At 41.6% G+C, this 22,277-nt stretch overlaps 1 protein-coding gene across 3 annotated transcripts in view; it reads left to right on the top strand.

Moving 5' to 3' along the window:
* Positions 1 to 21,984, top strand: part of tasp1 (taspase, threonine aspartase, 1) — a 73,363-nt gene extending 51,379 nt beyond the window's left edge. The window contains exons 11-13 of one of the 3 annotated variants that reach the window (XR_013499690.1): positions 4,547 to 4,657; positions 8,719 to 8,792; positions 19,782 to 21,984. Coding sequence is in view for 2 of the 3 variants with exons in the window: in XM_078230365.1 (XP_078086491.1) it covers positions 4,547 to 4,657; positions 8,719 to 8,792; positions 19,782 to 19,874 (278 nt within the window). In the remaining variant the exon portion in view is untranslated. The remainder of the gene's footprint in view (positions 1 to 4,546; positions 4,658 to 8,718; positions 8,793 to 19,781) is intronic. The other 2 variants (XM_078230365.1, XM_078230366.1) reach the window with 2 other exon arrangements.
* Positions 21,985 to 22,277: the final 293 nt, after the last annotated feature.

Below are 22,277 nucleotides of genomic sequence, written 5' to 3'. Positions count from 1 at the left end.
GTGTGCATTGCTTACGTGTCTGGCTCAACTCCATTCTTTGTATAAATCTCTGTGAAAACGGTTCAGATTTCTTTTTTACTGTGTTGTGGATTACTTCCCTCCCTTCCCCTAGCTCACTGGGCCAAGCATCCTTAAAGGCTTCCTTCCCTCCCCTCTTCCCCCCCCCCCCCCCTCTTTCTCTCTCTCCCCCCCCCCCCCACCTGACCACCTGCCCCAGCCCTGAATTTGTATCTTCTTCTAGTTTCTTTCCTATGTCCCCTCACGTATTCTCTAAGTTTATCTCGCTCATGATACCTACTTCCTGCTCCCTAAATCCTATGTCCATTAAACTGCTAACTACCCCACTTTCCTTCCTAGCTCTTATGTTAACTTATATTGTTAACTCCTTAGGTACTGTTTTCCCCTCCTTCAAATCTGCAATTATCACCCCTCTCCTCAAAAGCCAACCCTTGACCCCTCCATCCTTGCAAACTACCAGCCCATTCCTTTCCTTTCTGAAGTCCTTTGAAAATGTTACCTCCCAAATTTATACCCAGCCTTTCCCAAAATTTCATGTTTGTATTCCCTCAGTCAGGTCTCTCTCTCCACCTGCTCTCCCATAGTGCTGGAAAGGCTATTATAGTCACAAATAACATCCTATGTGATTATGACAAAGGTAAACTATCCCTTCTCGACTTGTCTGCAGCCTTTGACACAGTGGACCACACAACTCTCCTCCAGTGCCACTCCACTGTCGTCCAGTTGAGTGGAGCTGCATTCACTTGATTTGATTCTTATGTATCCGCTTGAAGCTAGAGAATCATCTGAAATGGCTTCTCTTCCTACTTCTAGATCATTGCCTTTGGTGTCCGTAAGGATCTTGTTTCTCATTTGCATGTTGCCCCTTGGCAGCCTCATTTGAAAATATGTCATTCTAGATATGCACTTTCAAATTCAGCTGTACCTCACCATCTTGACCTCTCCACTATCTCTGAATTATCTGATTGCTGATCCCAACATCCAGAATAAGATGAGCAGAAATTTATTTCAAGTAACTTTTGGGAAGATTGAAACCATTGTCTTTTTCCTTACAGTAAACATCATTTCCTAGCCAAATACTCCATCCCTCTTCCTAGTAACTGGCTGAGGATGAACCAGACTATTCACAACCTAAGTATCACATTTGACCCCCACAATGAGCTTCCAGCCACATGTCTTACCCCATCAGACCAGCTAGTTTCACCCCTGTTACATTGCCCAACTCCACCCTTGCCTCTGCTCATCTGCTGAAATCCTCATCCATGCCTTTGCCACCTCTAGATTTGACCATTCTAATGTACTGCCGCCAGCCTCCCACGTTTCTGCCCGCTCTTTAAACATTTGGTCATTCAAAACTCTGCTATCCATGTCCATACTGGCACCATTTCCATCACTCATCGCCCCTGTGTTCTTGAACTACATTTGCTCCCAGTTAAGCAAGGCCTGGATTTTAAAATTCTCATCCCCGTATTCGCACATCTCTCTGTAGCCCATTTCTTCCCTATCTCTAATCTCTTACAGTCCTGCCAAGATATATGTGCTGATTTTGAGCCCTTAGACATCCCTGATTTTTAATAACTACACAATTGGTGATCATGTCTTTAGTTGTTGGGACCCTAAGCTCTGGAATTCCTTCCATAAATCTCTTCACTTCACCTCTCTTCTCCTTAAAACCCAACCAAGCTCTTGGTCATCTGACCTACAATCTCCTTGTGTAGTTCTGTGTCAAATTCTGTTTACCTCTCCTGTGAAGCACCCCTGGAACGTTTTGCTATGTTAAAGTTGCTATATAATGTGCTTTTGAGGAGATGGTGGTATTGTCACTGGAGTAGTAATCCAGAGACGCACAGCAATTCCACCATGACAGATGATGAAATTTGAGTTCAATAAGAACTTAGGGTGCAATCTTACCGCCACACTCCTGCCGCAGTGATGATTGGAGAATTTGGCGGCCAGCCAAATCTCCGTTCACTGCGACGGGATGAGAACATCCTGTCAGCGTGAACAGTGTAATATTCTGGCCCTGATATTAAAAGTCCAGTGATGACCTGGAAACCATTGTGGATTGTGCAAAACCCACTTGGCTCACTGTCCTTTTAGGGAAGGAAATCTGCCATCCTTACCTGATCTGGCCTGTGTGTGACTCCAGATCCAGAACAGTGTGGTTGGCTTTTAAATACCCTCTGAAATGGCCAAGCAAGCCATTCAGTTCATGACCACTAATAATGGGCAATAAATGCTGGCCTTGTCAGTGACACCCGCATCCAATGAATGAATTTTTAAAAAAAATACAACTTGTTGTTAGGATTTCAACGTGAATCTTTTATTTATATTACCTGCCGTAAAATGCTACTTCGGAACGTAATCTCCTCTACTTTCGTCTTAATTTTTAGTTTCTATTTTCACGAATTACATGAAGGGGGAAAACATACTCCAGGGCTACAGAGAAACAAAGCAGAAAGCTCTGCCAAAGAGCCAGCACAGGTCGATAGACCAAATGACCTCCTTTGTGCTGTATGATTCTATGACATGTATTTTCAGCCGTGTTTCAGTCACCAGATTAGCCTGTTGATTTTGAGCTCCAGTGCTGTTTTCTCATTGGACGGGACTGGGCGACTCAGAGAGCATGCCATTTCCACAAGGTTTCCCACCCAGCTGCCTGGCTGAGAAATTACTAAAATGGTTGCACATTGTGGGGGGTGGATTAAAATGTTACCTACTACTTGGATTTGAGTCCGTAACCACAGTGGTATGAATTGAATATCTTCAATAGGTCACCATGTAATTTTAAAGCTATTTAAGAAATTCTGTGGCGAGTAACCCTCGCACGGCCTCAGATGTTTATAGAGCGGCGGCTGTGATGGTGTTGCTCCATACGAAAATGATAAATAAAGCTGGATAAAAGGCAAAACAAATGTGAATGAATAAAAGCAAAACGCGACGAGATAAAGTTTCAAGTGCTGGTTTCGCCCCTTTTTAACAAATTGAACTTAAAAGTAATTTTATAAACACTTTGTAGTGTTTATGAAGGTGGGAAACATTTAATTGGCTAGTACTGATGAAGTAAAGGGAACTGGCTGGGAAAAGTAACTATTCTGTTCATTCAGTTCTTCTAGTAACGCAGAGTTGAAATGACAAGTGCGCTGAAGCACCCGAGGTTAATAACTGTTATTAATTCAGCTCATTCACAATGTCAATCTCCTTAATCCCTTTTCAGCCAATTACTTGTAGTCACCCATTCAGTTTATGACAAAAATGTTTTTACACACCGACTGAATAAAAGCAAAGTATGATCATTAATCATAGTATTCGTATTTTTTGAAAATACTAATACTGAGAAACAACCATTTTGATTTTCGTACATGTATACATAATTTTTCTATTTGGAATTGGATTTCACTATGTCCAGATAAGGATGGTAGACCGCACAGTCCAGCAATGTAGGCAGATCCGCAATGGCACTGGAACGTGTTGCTAAGGTTTTGTTGTCTTAAAAGGTGAACTGTTGATCATTTGGCTACATGTTGTGTCTCCTGCCAGTTCTTCTTAGCTAAATTCATTCAGTAGTTGCCAAACAATTTGTGTGCCTGCCCTCACCCTTCACCCCTACTCCTGCTCCTTATTCTTATGTTCTTATGACCCCAGCCGTCTATTTCAACGTAACCGAGATGACTAAGAGGGTGCACAAAAGCAGCCCATGGATTACTGTGCCTCTTCCTTGTTGTGCTGACTCTCAAACAGATGCAGCTGAGTTTGTGAATGTAGCAGCGTTGCTAAGATTGCGCATCTAACACTGACCTTTCCCTATAATATTTTTAAAGAAGGGAACCGGTTCCCTTTACACATCAAAAATGTGGGCTGGGATTCTCCCAAAAAAAAACTAAGTGCCCAACGGATGGGGAAAATGGGAGAATTTCCTGCCCGTCTTTTGGGCATACTTAGCTGAACGAATCTCTGGCACTCTGTGCTTTACAGAGTGCCTCAGAGAGATTCACGCTGGAAAGTGGGGTGGGGGGCAGGACCTCAGCCTGCTGAAGAGACTGGCAGCATAGTCCCCCCCCCCCCAGTCACTGGCCTACTCAAAATAACAATTTCCATATGGTAATCAGCCCCATGCTGATTTCCAGTGCGGGGCTGATTACATGGAAAAAAGGAGTGTGGGAGACTTGCGAATGGCCAGTCGCGAGTACCTCTACGGCGCTCTTTCTCTCCACACACCCCCCCCCCCCCCCCCCCCCCCCCACTAATGTCTCTTGGCCCGCTACGCTCCTCAAGCAGTGCTGCAGGCTGGGAGAATCTGCCCGTAATGCCCAAGCTTAAACTCTGTAGTTTCATTGGACTTTACTTGACTCTAACCTGGCCTGTGCGTAGGATTTCCGCCTTTAGTTGTGCAAAACAGTTGATGTGTTAATTATCTGAAAGAAATAAAAAAGTTTTGAAGCAGTAAGGCTACCAACATTTAAAATTGGAATAATCTGCAGGTTTCTGTTAGTAAAAGTCCAGTAACATTTTTCTGGTTTATTCACAGGTTCTCCATTCCTTGCCCATGAAGACTCTGTCCTGGGGGGAGTCATAGTTCTCCGTTGCTGCAGATGTTCACTAGAATCCGAGTCGTCGTTGAATACTCAAGCACTCCTAGGTAAGCGATATAACCAAAATCTTACCACCTTAGTCTCCTCCGCAATTGATATCCCACCTCCAGCCTCCTCAAACACTTGGGGAGGAAGGGCAGGATGGTGCATGGAGAAAGGGCAGGATGGCATAACAACTCTGTCAAAGGAAGGATTTCTAATTATAGGGACCATGACATGGAACAGAAAAGTTCACCATAGGTATCAAAAAGCAGACCTGTGAAGACTGTCCCTCAGCTCTCTGCCTCTGACCTGGATGTCCTGCTGCAGGATCAGAGGAGTTTAGTGAGTTGAGCTCTCCCAAGGACAGAAGGAAGAGGGCAATCTATTCATGCAAAGAGGCACAATGGAAGTGACCCAACAAATTCAGCAGCAAGAGTGTGATCTCTCCAACTTGAACGCCGTGCGATAGGAGGATCTCTGACCTCAGGGGGGAATGACATGAGAGGTATAACACTTTCATATGCTAAAGTCCACACTGGCGTCCAGCATTCTCATGCACAGCACTTATCAGGGCAACACATGTTGCAACTTCACTCATTCTTCTCCCTGCAGGCACATCACATACCCATCCAAACAGCCAAAACACTCTCTCTCCCTCTGCCTATTGCCCTCCCACACCCATGTCTCACCATCATCCTTCACAACTGGTGTCCTCCTCTGCACACCAGCCACCATGAGCACTTGTGCCTGAGTGCTTTCCCTCCTTGCAGAAGAGAGTGCACAACTTGGCGAGAGGGAGAGACCGAGTGGGGTGATTCCTTCCAGTGACAGATCATGTTGGCCATTGGCAATGCATGACCACCTGCTACACAGGGAAGAAGTCTTGTTCTGGGAGGCTAGAACTGGCAGCAGTGATCTGCCATGGAGCCTGAAGCTCCTGTGACACTAGAGTTCATCTGTTGTAAGAACCGGCCCTCAGCATGTTGAGCGTCCTTCGTTCAGTTGGATCTTGGTGTCCATCCCATCTTTCCTCTGGAGTGGCATGCTGCTGATAAAAAGGCCGTTTATTCTGTGCGTGTCATTAGCAAGTCCAGCATTTGTTGTCCAGCGAGCAGTTGAGAGTCAACCACATTGCCGTTGATCTGGAGTCACCAGGTAAGGGCAGCAGATTCCCTTCCCTGAAGGGTATTAATGAACCACCTGAGTTTTGGTGACAATGATGACCATTACTTAATGTACTAAATTTACTTAAATTCCAGATTATTTTAATTAAATTTAAATTCCTTGGTGGGATTTCCACCTTATTTCCAAAACATTAGCCTGAACCTCTGGATTACCAGTCCAATGACATGACCACTATTCCACCACCTTCCTCTGATAGTGTGGCATGGCCTCTGCTCTTCACCCTCAGCAAGGGTGAAGGATGGAACTGAATAAGCTGCTTGCAGGCCATGCTGAAGGCTGGCAGCAGGGTGGTGCTGCTGCAATAAGTGGCGGACTCACCAGCTGAAATATCTTAACCATAAATTGACAATCACCTGTCAAGCATTGAAGAAACTCAGGAGAAATGCTTTGAGCAGCCAGCTATCAGTGGCAATGGCTAGATCTCTTCAGTGTAACTGATCAGAGCTGTCCCAGCTAGTCGTTTTCACTGAAGAAGCTCTTTCCGCTATGCACTCGCCTTGGTGACCCTGGCGAATTGTTGACCACAGTAAGAAGTCTCACAACACCAGGTTAAAGTCCAACAGGTCTATTTGGTAGCAAAAGCCACGAGCTTTCGGAGCGCTGCTCCTTCGTCAGGTAAGTGGGAGTTCTATCACAGATGTTGACGAAGGAACAGCGCTCTGAAAGCTAGTGGCTTTTGCTACCAAATAGACATGTTGGACTTTAACCTGGTGTTGTGAGACTTCTTACTGTGTTTACCCCAGTCCAACGCCGGCATCTCCACATCAGAATTGCTGACAGGTCAGGAAACTGTTTCATTGGCTGGCAAGTCCAGTATCCAGGGTTAAAACGCCTCATGATTGGCTTCTTAACAATTTCAACAGCTACTAAATTATTTAGCCCACAGGGTAGGGAATTCCCTGCTCCTTCAATCTTGGGAAAAGCTGGAAGAGGGTGGGATCCCAACTTGACATCAGTTTCTGGGATTTTTCCCTGATTGTTCACAAACCAGCCTCCAATAGCCTTGGAAAATTCTACCGTACATTTCTGGTAGGATTCCTATTTGAGGTACTTAAGGCATCTGTCTTGGCCCAAAAAAAGTGGTTGTAGAGATTTCTCCTGTTGGTAATTTTGCGTACAAGTCTACCTTGACGATGGCACAAAGATCTTCTGGAGGCTTACTGTACATGTAAAGTTTAATTAAATATAATTTTCTGTCATACCATATCATCTGCTTTGATATCTTGTTGCAGGTTATATTGTCCAATGGATAAAAATGAAATCGTAGCAAGTTTTCTTAACTTTGTTTTCTGAATCACTTGGACTTGATTTTAAATTAGTCCAGACATTCTTGAATTCATTTTTTTTAAACCTTTTAAATGTGGCACTAAAAAGCTGGCACAACAATAGCAACTCCTATTTATATCGGCCTTTAACATAAAACATCCCAAAACATTTCTCACAAGCATTATAAAACAAAATGTGACACCGAGTCACATGAGGTGACCTCCAATCAGATGACCAAAAACATGGTCAAAGTGCTTTAAGAAGTATCTTAAAGAGCAAAGCAAGATCGAGAGCTCGAGTGGCGTAATGAAGGAATTCTAGAGCTTGGGGCTTGTGCAACTGAAGGCATGGCCAGCAATAGTGCAGCAATTACAATTTGGAATACACAAGAGGCCAGAATTGGAGGATCACAGCTATCTGACGTCGTGGGGCTGGAGGATATCACAGAAATAGACAGGAAACGCAGCTGAGAAATTTAAAATCAAGGTGTCGCTTGACCAAGAGCCAGTGTTGGCCAGTGAGCACGGGGATAATGGGAGAATGGAACTTGGTGCGAGTTAAGACAGGGACAACATAGTTTTGCATTACCTCAAGTTCACAGAGGATGCACTGTAGGAGACCAGCCGGAGTGTGTTGGAATAGTCAAGTCCAGAGGCAATGAAGATATGCATGAGGGTTTTAGCAGCAGATGAGCTGAGATTAGCAAAATTGACAATGTTATGGAGGTGGAAATGGCACGAATACAAGCTCAGTAGCCTATCTGAGGATCGAATACGACACCAAGCTTGTGAACGGTTTACATTATTCTCAGACAATTACTGGGGAGAGGAATGGATTCTGTACCTAGGGAACAGAGTTTGGAGTGGGGATCATAAACAGTGGCTTCAGTCTTGTTAATATTTAATTGGAGGAAATTTCTGCTCGTCCAGCACTGGTGATCTGACGAGCAGCCTGATAATTTAGCAATGTTGGAGGAGTCGAGAGAGTTGGTGAGAGAGCTGGGTGTCGTCTGTGCATGTAAGAACAAATACAGTGCTTTTGGATGCAAAAGTATGTACTATACAAAAGTAAATATGTTACTGTAACCTGCATTGAAAAACCACCTGTAACATAGTAAAACGTGGCAAGGACTTCACAGGAGTGTTATCAAACACAATTTGACACTAAGCCACAGGTGGTGAGGGTTAAGAGGAAATTCCAGAGCTTGGGGCCTAGGTAGCTGAAGTCATGGTTGCTTGTGATGGAGCAATTTTAGTTGTTCATGTGCAAGAGGCCAGAATTGGCCAATCTTCTGACCAGTGCAACTTTAAACGATTTTTATTAGAAGATTTGTGGCAGGCCAGTTTTTGGTTTTATTTACACAGTGAATACAACAAACCAGATGAGAAGTTAGGAAAATTATAAAAATATCGATTGTTAATTAACTATGTAATAAAGTTTTTAGAAATAGATTTGATCTTTTGCAAAATAAAAAGAACTTCCCCTCATGAAACATTGTGAACTGTGGATTAGAAACATGGAAGAGATTTGTTTTACAATTGCATGTCATTGAAACATGAAATTACTACTGCAATGTTGAAAATTAAACGTTCGCTATCCTTTGTTACTAAGTGACCTGTTTCTGTAAGTGCATTTAATTTTGCTTGTATTATGTTTTAAAATTGTTTCTACACAGTTGAGTTTTTATGGAGTCACACCACTGAGAGTATGTGCGTTGGGTACATGTCAACTCAAGATGGCAAAGCTAAGGTAAGTCTCAATCCACCCTCGTAATTTAAAGCTGTAACCCTTTTTTTTAGTAAATGTCTTCTTTCCAATGTTAATTTTTAATTTTATTGAGGCAGTCAGGTTTTTTAAAATATATAGTTATGCATTTTACAGATGCCAATCCAAAATATATATTTTTAAGAGATCACACACAGCTGTGAGGTGAGCGTCTTTTCCGATCAATACAGATTGTGTTGGCTCACAGAAAAGTACATTTTGCAGTAGCTTTTGAAGTGTAGAACATCCCCTGAAGATTGTTTTCTGTTACTAAATCATAAATCGTTCAGGTCTCCAAACCTCTTTTTGATCACAGTACACTTTTTTGAGGTTTTCAAGGAAGATTTCTAACCTCCTTCACATTTTCTTTCTTCCAAGTACTTCAAAGCAACCAAGCGAAGACTTTTTTTGTGTTGAGTCTCTAAACGTGGTTCTCAAAACGTTTAAGAGCCTTGATTTATATTAGAACTCAACAGTTTTATTCTGTGTGAAATGTGGCTCAGTAACAGAGGTGACACTGGGACATTAAAGGCATGGTAAGTTGGCCGCTTGCTGAGCAGCTTCTCTTCCATTCTTTGACATCTGGTGCACATTGTTTCCATATTGCCCGCAAATTCTGCAGCTGGTATTGTTGAAGGCCTGACAGAGGCAGCTGCTCTTCTCACTTCAACTTTAAATTACGCTTTTGACCTTCGTTTACGAGACTAATCCCTCTTCACCACCCCCACTTTGAATCTGCGGCCACAAGTATTTTTTAGCGAGCAACCACAAATACTCAAAACGGAGAAGGGTCAGTGAGGGGGGTGGTGGGAGGGGGAAGGAATAGTTGACCAGTTTGATCAAAAAATAACCTGTCAACAAAGCTGACATGTTAGTATTTGCAATTTTAAATTCGGTTCAACAACCACTGCCTTATTGGGGGTAAACTAGTTTAACCCATGATGTGGCATTTTGAGAAGATTTATTTTTGCCCCTTTTTATTGGCTGTTTTTTGTCCTTGGCAAATCTCTGGCCTCATCCAAGTTATTCCTCCAAAACGCTGGTCTCATCCAAGTTGTTCTTTCTGATAGTCCATGGATATCTGCTTTCTCCAGTTGACCCAAAGGTCCAATCATTAAGTCAATAAACACTGGAATATTTTTATTCAGACCCTCTCTTCGATAACTTGGAGCTTATTTAATGGTGGAAGTAGCCTGCCAACATTTGTCACTGGGCCTTTCCTTCTGGCTGAGACAGGAAGATGTCATGCTGTCTTTTCAAATAGAGTTTCGATATCCTTATTCTTGGCTATATTTGCTTCAAATGGAGTTGAAAACCTAATTCATTTATTTACATTGAAAATATTTACCCACTCTCGACTCATCTAATTATGTTTGCAAACCAGATATGTTGCTGCTTTATTTGTTCACTTGGAAATAATTATCTGTTACCCTTACCATTTGAGCATCATTTCATTTTTATTAACTTTTAGTATTTCTTTTCACGCTTATTTTTATTACTTTTCTCTCATTCTTAAAAAAAACACAAACTTCTCTTCCATTCATGTTTCCCTTGACCTAAAATTATAAAATGGATGAGATTTGCAATACCAACGTAGAAATACCAATCTGTAAAATCCAGTCTATGAAAATATAGTTAAGCATTTCACTTAAAATTCTTAGAATTTCTATTGTTTTAAATCTCATAGTTCACATACAATCAAGTTTTTAGAAAGGTGGGAGATTTCACGAATAATTTTTCTTGAAGAAAATTTTGGGTAGACCATGTGATTATACAGTATAAACTAACACTGAGCAACCGAAACACTGGTCAGTCCCCTAGGGGACCAGACACTTGTTGAGGGACACAAATGAAAACTTGCTGTGTGAGCATAGAGACATGAAAATGGCAGTCAAAAAGCTACGCCTTCAAGTCCTGTCCAAGCATTCCAAGTAATTGAAAGATTTTTAAAAATGAAATTTAATTTTATGGTTACTGATAGATTATGTGGACTTAATTAGAGCTACAGGGATGTTTTTCTGCAGTTGTCCAGGACTTTTGTGAGGCCACAGCTAGAATATCATGTGCAGTTCACCAGACTGATTCCTGGGATGGCAAGATTGTCATAAGAGGAGATTGGGTTGACTAAGCCTGTATTCACTGCAATTTAAAAGAATGAAAGGGGATCTCATTGAAACATAAAATTCTGATGGGTCTGGACAGACTGGATACAAAGTTGATGTCGTCTAGAGCAAAGAGTCACAGTCTCAGAATGTGTGTAGGCCATTTAGGGCCGAGGAGAGCTTTCTTCACTCCGAGGGTAGCATTTTAAGGATAATGAGCTATTGGCACTCACCATCCCGAGAGTCGGCAGCGGGCGGAAATTTTGTCTACCCTTGGAAGGAAGTGCCGCCTGTGAGAACAGCCATCCAATCAGATTGACTGAAAGCTCTTCAACCCAGTCAGGCACAGCATAGCAGTGGCCAGACATGGCCATGCGGCACTCAGAGTCCCAGGACCTTCAACAGGTGAGACGAGGGAGCCTTCAAGAGTGAGGGCCCCCCACCTCCCATAATTCCTGCCCAAGATGCAGTAAGTGTAAATGTCACTCTCCCACCCTCCCGCATCTGCTGCTGCCAGCCTAAAAATTAAGGCTGGGTGGAATTAGGTCCTTCAATGACTATTAACTGGCCACCTCTGGGCCTGAAGGGCTGACTGCCCAAATGTGTCTGGATTTGGCCGGGTAGGTTCCTGGGGGAAATCCAGTCCTTGGGTGGAGCATGAAATTCTGCCAAGAGGTTGAAGAACCTGTGCAACAGAAGGCTGTGGAGGCCAGGTCACTGAAGACAATTTAAAAGGAAATAGATTTCTGGGCTGTAAAGCCGTCAAGAAGTATGGGAGTTCTCTGAGAAAGAAACTTAGTCATGATATTGAATAGTGGAGCAGGCTCAAGCTGAATGGCCTACTTACACTCACTCCTGTTTTCTATGTTTCTATGATTTCAGTTCTGGAGCAAGTAGTTAATTCAACACTTCAGTGCCCCCACCGCACCAGTCACCAAGATGAGTCAATCTAGACTATCAAAGTGATTTTGAACTTGATCAACGATGAGCCATCTGCAATTGTAACATTATTAACGGCCCTGGCTAAATCCTGACTTAAATTTTCAGGTGTTATGATAAAATGGCCATGTAAATTTTAGCTGACTCTACATACACCCTCCGTTCCTGCTATCCTAATGAGACAAGTTCATAACCATTGTAATTTTTTTTAAAAAAGCTTTTTTTCTGATCATTTTATTCCAATATGTTTCCCTGCTAACAAAATTGTGATGCAGGTGGATGGTAGGAAAAGCAGTGGGTGGGGAACAGGAGGATAGTTTACAACATGGACAGCATTTTTGTAGTCAGACTGTCAAGATTCTACCAATCGTGTCAGCATTGGTAAGTGGAGGTGCCTAACCCCATAATTGGTAGATATTCTCTTGGTTCATGGGTAGCCAATGCAGATGGTTACAGCACCAGGGTTTGGCATTAGACAGGTATTAGCTTGGCAGCTGCTGCAATCTTGATACCGTTTTAATAGCTTTAAGAAATCTGAGGTACTTTAGATTTCTTGCCAGGCCCAGTCCAAATGGAGGGATTGAAGTTTGTATGACACCAGGCAAGCCAAGGCTGGTTTCCAAATAACAAGACTCCTTGCATTTTGTTGTGGATTTTGGATCATTGCAAAACATTGTTTTTTTTTGTTCTTGTACAGTTTCAAGTATGCTACCAGCCATCCAGTATGTAACCCAAGAGGCTATTTTTCATGTATGGATCTAGAAAATGAACGCTGATTTGCATCTGGCTTGTTCCTCCCTGAAGTGGCGTGGGCAGGATGAAAAATTTTGTAATGTTGGGAATCGTGGGATAGACGTATCTCCTGGCATTCTGTAATGCTGCATGTTGTTGCTTCAGCCAGTTGTGTTGCTCTGTATGATTTGTTTTGGTTGGTTCTCAGAGCATTTTCTGAATTTTTGTTCTGGTTGAGCCAGCTTGCTTGGTACTGTCTCAAATAACCCTGTCTGTAATAGTCATGGTTTTCATGATGCTTGGCACATAGGAGCAGGAGGAGACCATTTAGTCATTTAACTTGGTTCTTCCATTCTGTGTGCACGTGCGACAAAGGTGGCCATTCGACCCACTGTTAGAAAGGTGGCCAGAAAAGAGAGATCAAGCCTAATTCCACTTTCAGGATATACACGTCAAGGCTGCAGACCAAATCCCATTTTTAAATGCCATGTGGGTTTCTGCCCCTCTTGCAAGCAGTGGCCAAAAAGGCAGCTCATCACCACCTTCTCAAGAACAATTAGGGATGGGCAATGAATGCTGGCCGAAACAGTGAAGCCCACATCCCTGAATTAATTTTTAAAAATCATTTGCATAGATAGGGATTTTCAGCTACTCCCTTATAAATATCAATGGCTTGTGGATTACCCTTGTGGTTTGAATCATCATAGAATCATAGAACCCTACAGTGCAGAAGGAGGCCATTTGTCCAACGAATCTGCACCGACCACAATCCCATGCAGGCCCTATCCCCATAACCCTATGGATTTACCCTAGCTAGTGTCCCTGACACTAAGGAGCAATTTAGCCTGTCCAATCCACCTAACACACACATCTTTGGACTGTGGGAGGAAACCAGAGCATCTGGAGGAAACCCACGCAGACACGGAGAATGTGCAAACTCCGCACAGACAGTAACCCAAGCCGGGAATTGAACCCGTGTCCCTGGCGCTGAGGCAGCAGTGCTAACCACTGTGCCACCCCAATTTTTAATGCAACTTTTTAATTATTGTTTCATGGGATGTGGATGTGGAAGGTGGTGGTAAGCCATCATGCTTATTGCATTCCACCTGATGCAGGTACGCCCACAGTGTTGCTTGGAAGGGAGTTCCAGGATATTGATCCCGTGACAATGAAAAAGTTGTGATATAGTTCCAAGTGGCAGCACGGTGGTGCAGTGGTTAGCACTGCTGCCTCACAGCAACAGGGACTGGATTTGATTCCCGGCTTGGGTCACTGTCTGTGTGGAGTCTGCATGTTCTCCCCGTGTCTATGTGGGTTTCCTCCGGGTGCTCCGGTTTCCTCCCACAGTCCAAAGATGTGCAGGTTAGGTGGATTGGGTGTGCTAAATTACCCCTTAGTGTCAGGGGGACTAGGGTAAAGGGTAAATGCATTGCAAGATTCTCCCTCAGTGTACCTGAATAGGCGCTGGAGCATGGCGACTAGGGTACTTTCACAGTAACTTCATTGCAGTGTTAATGTAAGCCTACTTGTGACTAATAAATAAACTTTAAGTCAGTATGGTGTGTGTCTTGGAGGGAAACTTGCAGATGATGTGTTCCCATGCGCCTGCTGTACATGTCCCTCTAGTTGGTGGAGATGATGGGTTTGGAAGGTGGTGTCAAAAGAATACTGGTGTAATGCAGCTTGTGTATAGTGCAGCTTGTGTATAGTACACATTGCTGCCACACTGCGTTGGTGAATGGGGTGTGTGCAAGTAGGCTGCTTTGTCCTGAATGGTATCAAGTTCTTGAATATTGTTGGAGCTGCACTCATACTCCTGACTTGTGCCTTGTAGATGATGGACAGGTTTTGGGTAGTCAGACAGTAAATCATTTGCCTCAGAATCCCCAGTCTCTGACTTGTGCTTATAGCCACTTTACATGGGTGGTCTAGTTCAGCTTCTGCTCAATAGTATCCTCCAGGATATTGATAGTGGGGGGTTTAGCAGTGGTAATGCCATTGAATATTAAGTGGAGATGGTTAGATTCTGCCTTGGTGGTCATTGCTTGGCACTTACATGGCATGAAATTGCCACTTATCAGCCCAAGCCTGAGTATTGTCCACATCTTGCTGCATATTAGTACGGACTGCTTCAGTATCTGAGGAGCTGTGAATGGTGCTGGGCATTGTGCAATCATCAGCAAACATAGCTACTTCTGACCTTGTAATGAAAGGAAGGTCATTGATGAAGCAGATGAAGATGGTTGGGCCTAGGACACTGTCCTGAGGAACGAATGCAGCAATGTCCTGGGACTGAGACGATTGGCCTTCAATCAGCACAAGCTGTGCTAGGAATGACTTGAACCGGTGGACAGAGTTCTCCCCCCTCAATTCCCATTGACTCTGGTTATGCCAGGCCTCATGGATGCCACACTTGATCAAAGGTTGTGCTGATGTCAAGGGCAGTCACTGGTTGGTTGTGTCATTTTTACGGGGGAGAAGTAGACTGTGTTTATTCTTAAGTATATTTGTAAAAGATCAAATTGAAAACAGTCAATTTAGCTAACTTCTGTTGCATGTTTGAAACAGGTCAGTGAAAGAATATGATCTGTTTAAAAGCAGTATTTTGTTCTTCCTCTGATTTTAAAATTATTTTACATGCTTGCCATAATTTATTTTCCAGTCAGCTGCTCTGCGTACTCTGACCCGTCTGTATGTTGGATTTTGGAAGTTTCTTTTGCCAACATCTGTTGTCTTGATCAGTGGTGATGAAAGCGGCTTTTTTATGGCATGTGGAAAGGCTGGAGATATTGTTGCCAGTATTGGAAAATAATAGACTTCAACCTGGTATAGGAACAAAGCAAAAGCTGTTGACCTGATCTCTACAGGTGCAGATTCTGGTCTTCTAATTTTTGCCTTTCTGTTCTTTTACTAGTTAAACACTGTGGGAATTACAGTAAATATAAACTCTTTGAAGAGTAATGTGTTTCGCACGTTATTTCTCAGCGCATTTTTGGCATTTTAGTTACCTAATTTACATAAATGTAATATTCAATTTGTATATAATGTTTTCAGTACATGGCTTGAGCAGAGTACCCCTCCCTTCTGTAATAATCATTAGTTGGATAAAATAAATTCTATGGAAATTAGATATTTGAGTACACGCTTTTCCGTCATGTACTTGTGCTTGAAAATAACTTTAGTTTTCTCTGTATTAGGCCAGAAGGCAGCCCTCAAAATCACTACAGTGCAGGAGGAAGCCATTCAGCCCGTCGAACCTGCACTGACAACGATCCCGCCCAGGCCTCACCACTACAACCCCACGCATTTACCCTGCTTGTCCCCCTAACACTTGGGGACAATTTAACATGGCCAATCCACCTAACTCCCACATCTTTGGACTGTGTGAGGAAACTAGAGCATCCGGAGGAAACCCCCGCAGACACGGGGAGAATGTGCAAACTCCATACAGACAGCCATCCGAGGCTGGAATTGAACCCAAGTCCCTGGCGCTGTGAGGCAAATGCTAACCTAAGATCTGAACACAGTCATCGGGTTCCTCCTAAGTTCGCTTTATATTTTGTAATTTCTCACCCCAAGTCCCTTTCGGATGCAATATTGTCCTGATCCTTTAGGGTGTCCTTAGAAACTTAGAAAATAGGAGCAGATCATAAGCCCCATGAACCTGTTCCCCCATTCTGTATAATCATGGCTGATCTTCTATCTGCCTAATTCTCTTCTCCCTCTTTTTAAAAAATACCTTCAAACCCTATTTTTCAGAGCATATGTTTTCAGTTAACTCTGACACCCTGACTTAATGTTCAACCTATTATCCCTTTTTAAACTCTCTTATTTATTTACTTTCTTCCCCCAAAAAACACCGAGACATTTTCTATGTTAAAGATTATTTAGAGTATTTTGTTCCCTCCTCTTTCATGAATAAGTGACAGATCCAGTTAACCACTTGTTCTTCTGATCGATTTTCCTATTTATTACATCCTAACCTAACAGTGACCCTGTTGTTCCCTGGACTGAGTGTTTTGGTCTGTCTGTAGATGCGGGCATTTTGAAGCGATAAATCGAGTCAGGCATCTGCTTACAGTTATGTCATTAATCCTTCGTGTTTCTTCAGCTGCAATGTCTAGGGTTCTCAGCTTGCCACCATTTTTTGTTGTGCTGAGGTTGTATCTACAAAAATCCTTTAAGTAAAGCACGAAAGAGCAATCCTTGCCATTGTGTGATTCCTTGTAGTACAATGAGAATGATATATTTGACTTTGACTTTTATTCACTCACGAAAACATATCACAACTGTGATAGGAGTAGTGCAAGATTCCTAAATGCACATTATAAAATTTCCATTTGAAGTTTTTATTATTCCCTCTGAGTTTTCTGCCAATCCAAATGTTCTTTCAAACGTAAATCTGTATTTTATACACTTCTGTTTGCAATCTGTTGACCAAATGTAAGAATGTGCATCAGGATTTCACCATGCCAGTGATTTGGCTCTTGACATTACCTCAAGCCAGATCAAGTACTAACTTGGTCAAACCCTTCTCTCCACACACAGACACATGCTAGTCATTTCCTATTGCTTAAATATAAAGCTGTTATTTGTCCCATGTGTTTGTTTTAGAACTGCAAAGTCACCCCCTTTGTTATATTTTTCTGATCTGTGCAACAGTTTAAAGCAATTGTTTCGCAAGAGTATTTTTTGATCTTTGAAGCCTGCCTTTCCTTCTAACTTGGTTTCCATTGCAGTAAGCCGATCAGGTTTACTGTAAGTAATTCAGTGCCAGAATTACTAGCAGACAACATTGAAGATTGTTAATATTTGTGAACATTTTGAAAAGCATGCTGAAAAATTGCAATACACTCTCCAACACAAAATGTCCCAGAATTGTAGGAAGCTTTTTCATACCCTCCTGTAGAAACCTCCAGTGGGTAAGGTGTCATGAAGATACAGAAGGAAGGGTGGGATTGGAACATCCAGTCCACTAAGCACTACCCATCCACATAGTGTAGCCACCAGCACCATTTACCCCACACTTTGCACAATTCTCTGGGAGAGGTGCAAAAAACCCAGAAGCCAACGGAAAGAAAAAAACCTCGCTGTTTCTCTCTCGCTTCTCCCAAATAACCAAACAAAACTCCATAATTCTGAAATCCTCTTATTTTCAACTAAAGCAACCTTTCCAGATGTATCACAGCTTGGTATGGCTCCTGCTTTGACCAAGACCGCAACAAACTACAAAATGTTGTGAATGTAGCCCAGTCCATCTCACAAGCCAGCCTCCCATCCATTGACTCCATCTACACTTCCCACTGCCTCAGAAAAGCAGCCAGCATAATCAAGGACCCCATGCACCCCGGACATTCTCTCTTCCACCTTCTGCCGTCAGAAAAAAGATTCAAAAGTCTGAGAAAAACGTAACAACCGACTCAAGAACAGGTTCTTCTGCCTCACACTTTTGAGTGGACCTACCATGTATTAAGTTGATCGTTTCTCTCCATCCTATCTGTGACTGTAACACTATATTCTGTGCCCTCTCCTTTCCTTCTTCCTTATGTACTCTATGAACGGTATGCTTTGTCTGTATAGCGCGCAAGAAACAATACTATTCACTGCATCCCAATGCATGTGACAAATCAAATACCCTGTGATGTAAAACAGGAAATGTGCTCTCAAAACTTTATCTCGCCATCTTCTGCAGGACAATGGGGAATTCATACTCACTCCAGGGGCAGTGGATCTGAAAAATGCTGTACTCCAAGGATCAGATCCAACTCCTTTGCTTGTATATTTTATGTACAAACATCCAAGGTCCTCCCATCTCTCATCCATCTCAATGCAATCCAACAGGACAGAATCTTAATTCTACTTTCATTTTAAAACCTTAAATCATAGTTAATTTATAGTTGTGTTTCTCTGATAAAAGTAGCCCAGTACCTTGAGCTTATCCTGATAAGAGAGCCTTAAGATATTTTTAATTGCCCTTCTTTGAATCTCCTGTGTGTAGGGAGAATGTCAAGGTTTAGTACAACCTAATAATTAGTTTAATGTATTTTTGTAATCTCACAACCTAAAACCTTATGAACTTTTCCAATACCCTTGCTTGTATATCTTTATTGATTTATTGTATAATTAATTCTTGTATTAAACTCCAGTACAAGTTTTTGATCTTCATTATTGTGAATCTTTACCAATAACATTACTTGCCATTTTGTGCTGGGATCTATGTTATGCAAAAACACCAGAGTCCTTGAACCATTTTAGTTCTGTATCTGCACAGAGGTGTCAGCCTAGATTCAGTGGTAGCTGTTGGTTCAACCCTACTCCAGGACAGCCTAGCTTGATACTTCAGCGCAGTATGGAAGGAATACTGCCCAGTCTTAGAAACATCTTCTGGATGAGATATTAAAGCAAGGCCCCTCAGATGTAGAAAGCCCCATGGTATTATTCAAAGAAGGGCGAGAGCTTTCTGGCCAATATATATCCATCAACCAAGATAATTAAATAGATTATCCAGTCATTACAACATTACTGTTTGTAGGCAAATTGTCTGCCATGTTCTCCTATATTACAACCATTACTACACTTTAAAGGCACTTTGAAAAGTCCTGAGGTCCTAAAAGGTGCTATATAAATGCAAGCTTTTCTTTAACCAGCATAACAAAAAGAGTCTTAACATTGGAGGAAAAAATATATCCAAACTTCTGAATATAATGTCCATATGAAGAGTTTGCCCTGTTCCATGGCATTGGAAGGTTTGCAGATTTAGTTTGTATTGAATATCATTATGTTGTAACCCATTCCATACTCAGAATAATAATTTTTCTGTTTTTGGCCACATGTGATCCGTCCATCCTCTTTGGATAAAAGGATGGAGAGGAAAGATTTGGTAGTTTGTCAACATTGCAGCTAGGAACGTATGTAGTCACCCAGTCAATTCATGATGTTCTAGTCCTTAATAGCTCAAGTGTTCCTTAATATCTCTCTACTTTTCCCCCAGCCAGGATATAGAGGGATGCTTGAACTCTGAGGAAGTGCATGCTGGATGCAGGTGTAGTTTATTGCCAGCGCAAACTGGTTGGATGGTATTTATCAATGACACTAGTTCAATTTTTAGATTCCGAGTGAGTAATTGAGGCAATGTTTGAGTCCACATTGTACAGCTGTGTTTATCTGGAATTCTAAAATGGGTGAATCTGTTTATTTACAGACTCACATTTCAAGGCTTCCACCAGGAGCTGTGGCTGGACAGTCGCTGGCGATAGAAGGTGGTGTCTGCAGGCTTCGAAACCCTGTGACCTGAATACAGTTGACTTCTTTAAAATGGCACCACATTGCAGCCTCAGATAGACTACCCAGCTATAATGTATTTCATATATTTTAATTATGTAAAGGATATTGAGAGTTTTATCTTTTTTGATACAATAATATTTGCACTTTGTACTTTATGTATCCTGATTATGCTGGTAAGTGCTGCTTTATTCTGAGCATTTCATCTCTGCTTAAAATGAAGATGATTGCAGTTGGTTTCTCTCGAGTGTTCATCCTATTAATTGGGATTTTTTTTTTAGTCTAATATACAGTCTAATGTGAAGGAACGCATCTTCCCGATTAACTTGTTTTACACAATGCATTGCATTCCACGTTTGCCATCTGATTCAGGTAATATATGCTATATTAGACACTATATTTAGTAGCTATTGGGTGGTCCAACTTCAATATTTGTTTCACTTCATAAAGTAACTAGTTATTTAGTTAATATCACGTACCAACCTTGGGGCTGCTAATAAATTGGAGGTTTGATCAGATATCTCCATTTTACATTTACAGGGGGAGCTATAATAGATGTGATTGTGTGCACGCAGTGCGCTGTAACACGTTAAGCTTAGCATTCAGCGATCTAAATGTGAAACTGTTAACCTTGTGCTATTAGTACTATCATGCAGGACATCTTCCTGAGTTCGTTGGCAACTTTGGCTGAAAATATGGTAGCATGTAATGTAGGTGAAAATTATATACTTCAGACGTAAATAGTAAAACTGCACATTTAACAAGGATGTGCAATGGGTGTAGGTCCTCGATGTTTTTATTTTTGTTTTAAATTGCATACAATTAAGAGTCATTAGGTATACACTGAAGTCAAATTGACTGCACCATGATATCCTGTAAAACGGTAATTCTTTCACATTTCCTTTAATTATATGTTCCCCAAACACTGGTGTGCACAAACTCGCTTCTGCTGCTTTTGCAACAGCACAGCTTCTTTTCAACAGGAGCACCTGATGTGCTGGACCTATCTAGCTTGCAATGCCAAGTTTATCTTTCAGCATCCATCCTACTTGCTGCACGAGATGTTGCTGTGCATTACATTGGAGCTTCTTTACAACAGATTGTGATTAATGAATCTCCTAATAACCTCTTTCTGTTGTTCTGAAATATCCTACTGTGGTCAGTAGGAGAGTGCAGAATCTCAGCCAATGAATCAGTCCCTAAGATTTCGGACTGTTGAGGTTTGATTGACCCCAAGGTAGTCTGTAATTGTGGATCTGGGACAATCGTGGTGGCGAATAAGTTTTAAAAATATAACGTTGAAAATAGATTATACATTTTTGGGTAATTAAATTGCAATATCTATTCATGAAGTGAAACATTTCTCACATCATTGCGATTACATGGCAATGTTCCGCTTTTTAAAAGTAATGTCAGAGCTTGTCGCTACATCTGGTGACGTTTCTTCCCCCTGAATTTCAAGATCGAGTTTAAAGATGTGCCTCGAAGCTGCATTTGAAGCAATATCAAACTTGTAACAACAGATCAGCAATTTGAAAACTGTTCTGAATTGCAGGTCCGTATTAAATGTGTGATCAAAAAGGACAAAAGGTCGTTAATAATTCCCTTACCGTCAGAAAGCCAGTGATTGGCAATTTATTTCTTTAATGAAATGTTTAAAAGTGCTGAGCTTTGACTTACAGCCATGGAAACCCAGATTGTGATGGGAGGGGAGTAAGGAATGTGTTTTCCACTGACCATGGGCTCAAGTTATTATGTGTAAATTTGGATATTTTATAGTTGAGTTTGGATGTTTTACTGTACATTGTGTTTACAGCAAAAGGTAAATAGTTTTGTATATGTAACTCGATCTTAAGCAAGAATTAATCTGAAAAGAATTGATGTTGCACTGTATTAATTCCACTATATGTTATATGTAAACTGCCAGGGCTAAATGAAGAGCTTTAAAGGTGCTTTTAATTGATGATTACAAATTATTATGCTAATGTTTTATATCCTTTAATAAAATTTTTGGGAAAAAGGATTCTCTCTGTCTGTCCTCTGTCTCTCTTTCTGAATGTAATCACCTGAGTGTATATGTCTGTTTGTAAATTCAGCAATAAAGCAAGGATTTGAGTGTGCACAAAGACTTGTAGTCAAAGGGCAGTTGGATGTTAAATTAAAATAAAATACTAGATTAAATGTCACCTTTTTGAGTGGCACCAGGTATCTAGCACAGGTGTGTCTCAATAACATTTTGCAGTGTCTATTGGATGAGGCATTTGGAAAGTACACATATTGAACAACAAAATAACAGTACTTATATTTACCTTGTTTGTATGTTTCTCAGTTATTCCTGAGAACTAAAATTATGCTTCCAGATGTGGTTGCTGAAGAGCATAGAGCTGGGAACAAGATAAGGCCATTTGGCCTGGCA

Source organism: Mustelus asterias, chromosome 15 (assembly GCF_964213995.1).
Source record: "Mustelus asterias chromosome 15, sMusAst1.hap1.1, whole genome shotgun sequence".
Taxonomy (NCBI): Eukaryota; Metazoa; Chordata; class Chondrichthyes; order Carcharhiniformes; family Triakidae; genus Mustelus; species Mustelus asterias.
Note: the sequence above shows the minus strand (reverse complement) of the source record. Positions and strands in the feature narration are given on the sequence as shown.